The sequence below is a fragment of the Myotis davidii genome, unplaced genomic scaffold (assembly GCF_000327345.1).
Source record: "Myotis davidii unplaced genomic scaffold, ASM32734v1 scaffold93, whole genome shotgun sequence".
Classification (NCBI taxonomy): Eukaryota; Metazoa; Chordata; class Mammalia; order Chiroptera; family Vespertilionidae; genus Myotis; species Myotis davidii.
The window spans coordinates 2,364,446-2,367,766 of record NW_006292095.1 but is presented as its reverse complement, the minus strand read 5'-3'; the positions used below and the strand labels follow the sequence as shown (position 1 = coordinate 2,367,766).

Genomic DNA, 3,321 nt, shown 5'->3' with positions numbered 1-3,321 from the left:
GGGAAAGAGGCCCTGGGGGACATGAAACGTGGCCAACACCTCCACCTCTTGCCCTCTTTACAGAATCCCCTTAAAATTCTGCTGAGGGGAGGGACTTATGGTAGTAACTCCTAACCTTGGATCAACTAACCGGAGACCCCTAGCGTATAGGTTAAAGTCCATATCTGTCTTTCACAGCTCACCATATCTGAGCAGGACCTTGTCAGACAAAATTGCCAAACCAAATCCAACAGTGCTCCAGGGACAGGAATCCACCTTGTTCACAAACTGAGCTTAGTGTGCTGAAGCCACAAGTTCAAGTACAACTGAGTCCTGGCAGTTGATCTCCTACCACCCTGTGCTGGGCCACACTGCCCCTGTGGCAGGTGGAAGAGCTAGGACAGGATGCATGGAGACGTGTTCCCCAGATAGATGTCTTAGTCAGCTCAGGCTACGATGACAACGTACCACAGACAGGGGGTCTCAAACAGCAGAAATTTATTTTCTTACAGATCTGGAGGCCAAAAGTCCATGATCAAGGTGCTGGCAGGGTTGATTTCCTCCGAGGCCTCAGTCCTTGGCTTGCAGATGGCCACTTTCAGCCTGTTCACATGGCTGCCCCCCTCCACCCCCCGCCCCGTTGCACCTCTCCCCACCCCTGAGTGTCTCTTCCCCTTCTTATAAGGACACCAGTCAGATTAGATTAGACCCCACCCTAACGGCCTCATTTCAACTTAAATGCCTCTTTAAAGGCCCCATACCAAACACATTTCCATTCTCAAGTACTAGGGGTTAGGGCTTCAGCACATGTATTTGGTGGGGGGCACAGTGCACATCAGAAGCAAGCCAAACCCATACCAGATTGTAGAACTCTGAATTGGTCATTCTGGTGAACCTGCCTGAGGGAAACAGAAGGCCCAATCCATGTCCAGTTCAGCTACTTTCGTCTGCACCTTAGAAGAACAGGAATGCAGCAAGGACCACATCCCTAATCATTACCCATTGCTATGGCGGCCTGTTGATTAAAGCAGCCATAGGACTACTGATGGGCATGCATCTGAATTCCTGGACCTGGACCTACACCATTGTCCCAGAGCTTCTACTTGATGCTGGTGGACACCTCCTAAAACACTTGTCGCTGTCCTGGATTCCTTACAGGGACTAGAGCCAGTCTTGGAATTGGAAGCTGGGGGACAGCCTGTCCTGGTGAAATTGGAGTCTTGCTTTGTTAGCCCAGATGCTGTGAGTCCCCCTCAGGCCTCTGGAGCACTGTAGACCCCGATGGCAGGGTGGGGGAAGGCATGTTGAAATCTAAGCTGAGTTTCCTGGAATCAGTAGATTCCTAGTGGAGTTAACTCACCCTGAAGTTGCAGTCTCTGGCAGGCCCAGAACCCCGGAGCAGTCAGGGAGCCCTCTGTAGACCTCTGGGGCCAGTTATCCTGAACCCCCTCCTGTGACTGAGGGAACCGAGGGCGGTGTGGGACCTGAGTTGGGCTCTAAGAACAGAGTTATCCAGTAGGTTCTGGATGCTGCCGTTGGGGGGGTCTTCAGGTACAAACGGAGCGCCAGGAAATGAGCTGTTGAGCAGCCCAGCTTGGGGCATTTGAGATATTGGTTGGTGGTTGAAGAGGAGGGATGGCACAGCTTTATCCGTAATCAACCAGTGAGGGACCACTTAGGCTATTATTCAAGACTATCACTTTATATCCCAGTGTTTCTAAGATAGCAGGACCCCGAATAACGTTTCAGTCAATGTCCCTTCATTATAACATTGATGAAATGCCATAGGAACTTAATTCTTGTTTATATCCATTAGCCTACAGTAAAATTGGTTTTGTTACACATTATTTCACGTAGTTGCAGAACCTATCAATGACATTAAGTGGGGACTTGCTGTACTCTCTCCTCCTACTCCTTAATATTAGAAATATTTTCTAACCAGATTTGCACACTCTGTCCCCCAGGAGGTCATGCATATTTCTGCCGTGGCCTTTGCCATTGCCTACCAGGGTCATGCTTCCTCTTTAAATCCTGCTCTTTCCTTTAAAGCACACATCAACTTCTTCCTCCCCACATCACTGGGGAAGTGTGCCACTCGTGTGCGGCTCCATCCAATGCTGCTATCACCCCCTTGTCCAGAGACCATGTGTTCCGCCTGCCTGTGTCCTCCACGAGGCGTAGCAGAATTCCCTGCACGCCTGAAGTCCTCATCATTTGTTGAATGAATGGTTGCTCTGTGGAACCTGGGTGGGAAGTGTGCTGTTTCTAGAAGCCAGATCTCTCCTCACACCATCCTACCCCCAAAATGCTTTTACATCACGGGTCCTTAAGTGCTCGGTACAGTTAATCCCAGCAACTTTTCCCATATTGGTTGTGTTTGCTGAGGATTTTCTGATTGCATTATTGTTTTTTGGCAGTTCCCAAACCGGATCTAGATTCATATGTGTTTCTGAGAGTGAAAGAAAGACAAGAAAACATCCTGGTAGAACCAGAAACAGATGAGCAGAGGTGAGTGATGTGTGTGATTTTGACAGTGAGGAATATTTCTCCCGATAGACCACCAGCTGAGCTCTGCACATGTATTTTTTTCCTTCTTTTTTAGGGACTATGTGATTGACTTGGAGGAAGGCTCGCAGCACTTGATCCGATATAAAACCATTGCACCTCTAGTAGCTTCTGGAGCTGTACAACTAATTTAAAACCAAAAATAAATAAACAAGAATGAAGACATGGAACCTTAGAGAAAATATTTAGAAACCCCACATATCACTCTGTGTCTAAGGACAACAGGCTTTTCTCAGCAGTGCTGTGAGTCACTTGGGCATTGAGAAGGCACTCAGGCAGGGTTCCTAACTTGCATATGCCCTAACTTCCTGCCGGTTCATGTAGAATCAGCAGGTGGGGCCATCGCTCTATTCAGTCTATACTGGGCAAGTACATGACTGACTCACTTTGTGCACCTTTTCCCTTTGGGGCATTTTTTTAAAAAATATTTTTACTGTAGAAATGTGAGGGGTTTTTTTTCTTTAAATATATTTTTGTTGATCTCAGAGAGGAAGGGAGATGGAGAGAGAGATAGAAATATCAATGATGAGAGAGAATCATTGATTGGCTGCCTCCTGCACACCCCAGACTGGGCATCGAGCCCATAACCCGGGCATATGCCCTGACGAGGAACTGAACCGTAACCTCTGGATTATAGGTCGACGCTCAACCACTGAGCCGTGCCAGCCAGGCCTTTTGTGATATTTTTTGAACTAAGGAAAGTGAGGCAAAGGTAATTCATAAAGAGGCATCACTGCCTGTGATATGGGGACTGTAGTTCGCGCTGACCTGGTGGTG

The 3,321-nt window shown here is 48.0% G+C and overlaps 1 protein-coding gene across 2 annotated transcripts in view; it reads left to right on the top strand.

Annotated features, from left to right (window-relative positions):
- GINS4 (GINS complex subunit 4 (Sld5 homolog)) overlaps window positions 1-2,714 on the top strand; it is a 15,848-nt gene extending 13,134 nt beyond the window's left edge. For both annotated transcript variants that reach the window (XM_015565205.1, XM_006765549.2), the window contains exons 7-8: window positions 2,397-2,487; window positions 2,582-2,714. In XM_015565205.1, coding sequence (XP_015420691.1) covers window positions 2,397-2,487; window positions 2,582-2,678 — 188 coding nt within the window. In that variant the 3' untranslated portion in view covers window positions 2,679-2,714. The remainder of the gene's footprint in view (window positions 1-2,396; window positions 2,488-2,581) is intronic.
- Window positions 2,715-3,321: the final 607 nt, after the last annotated feature.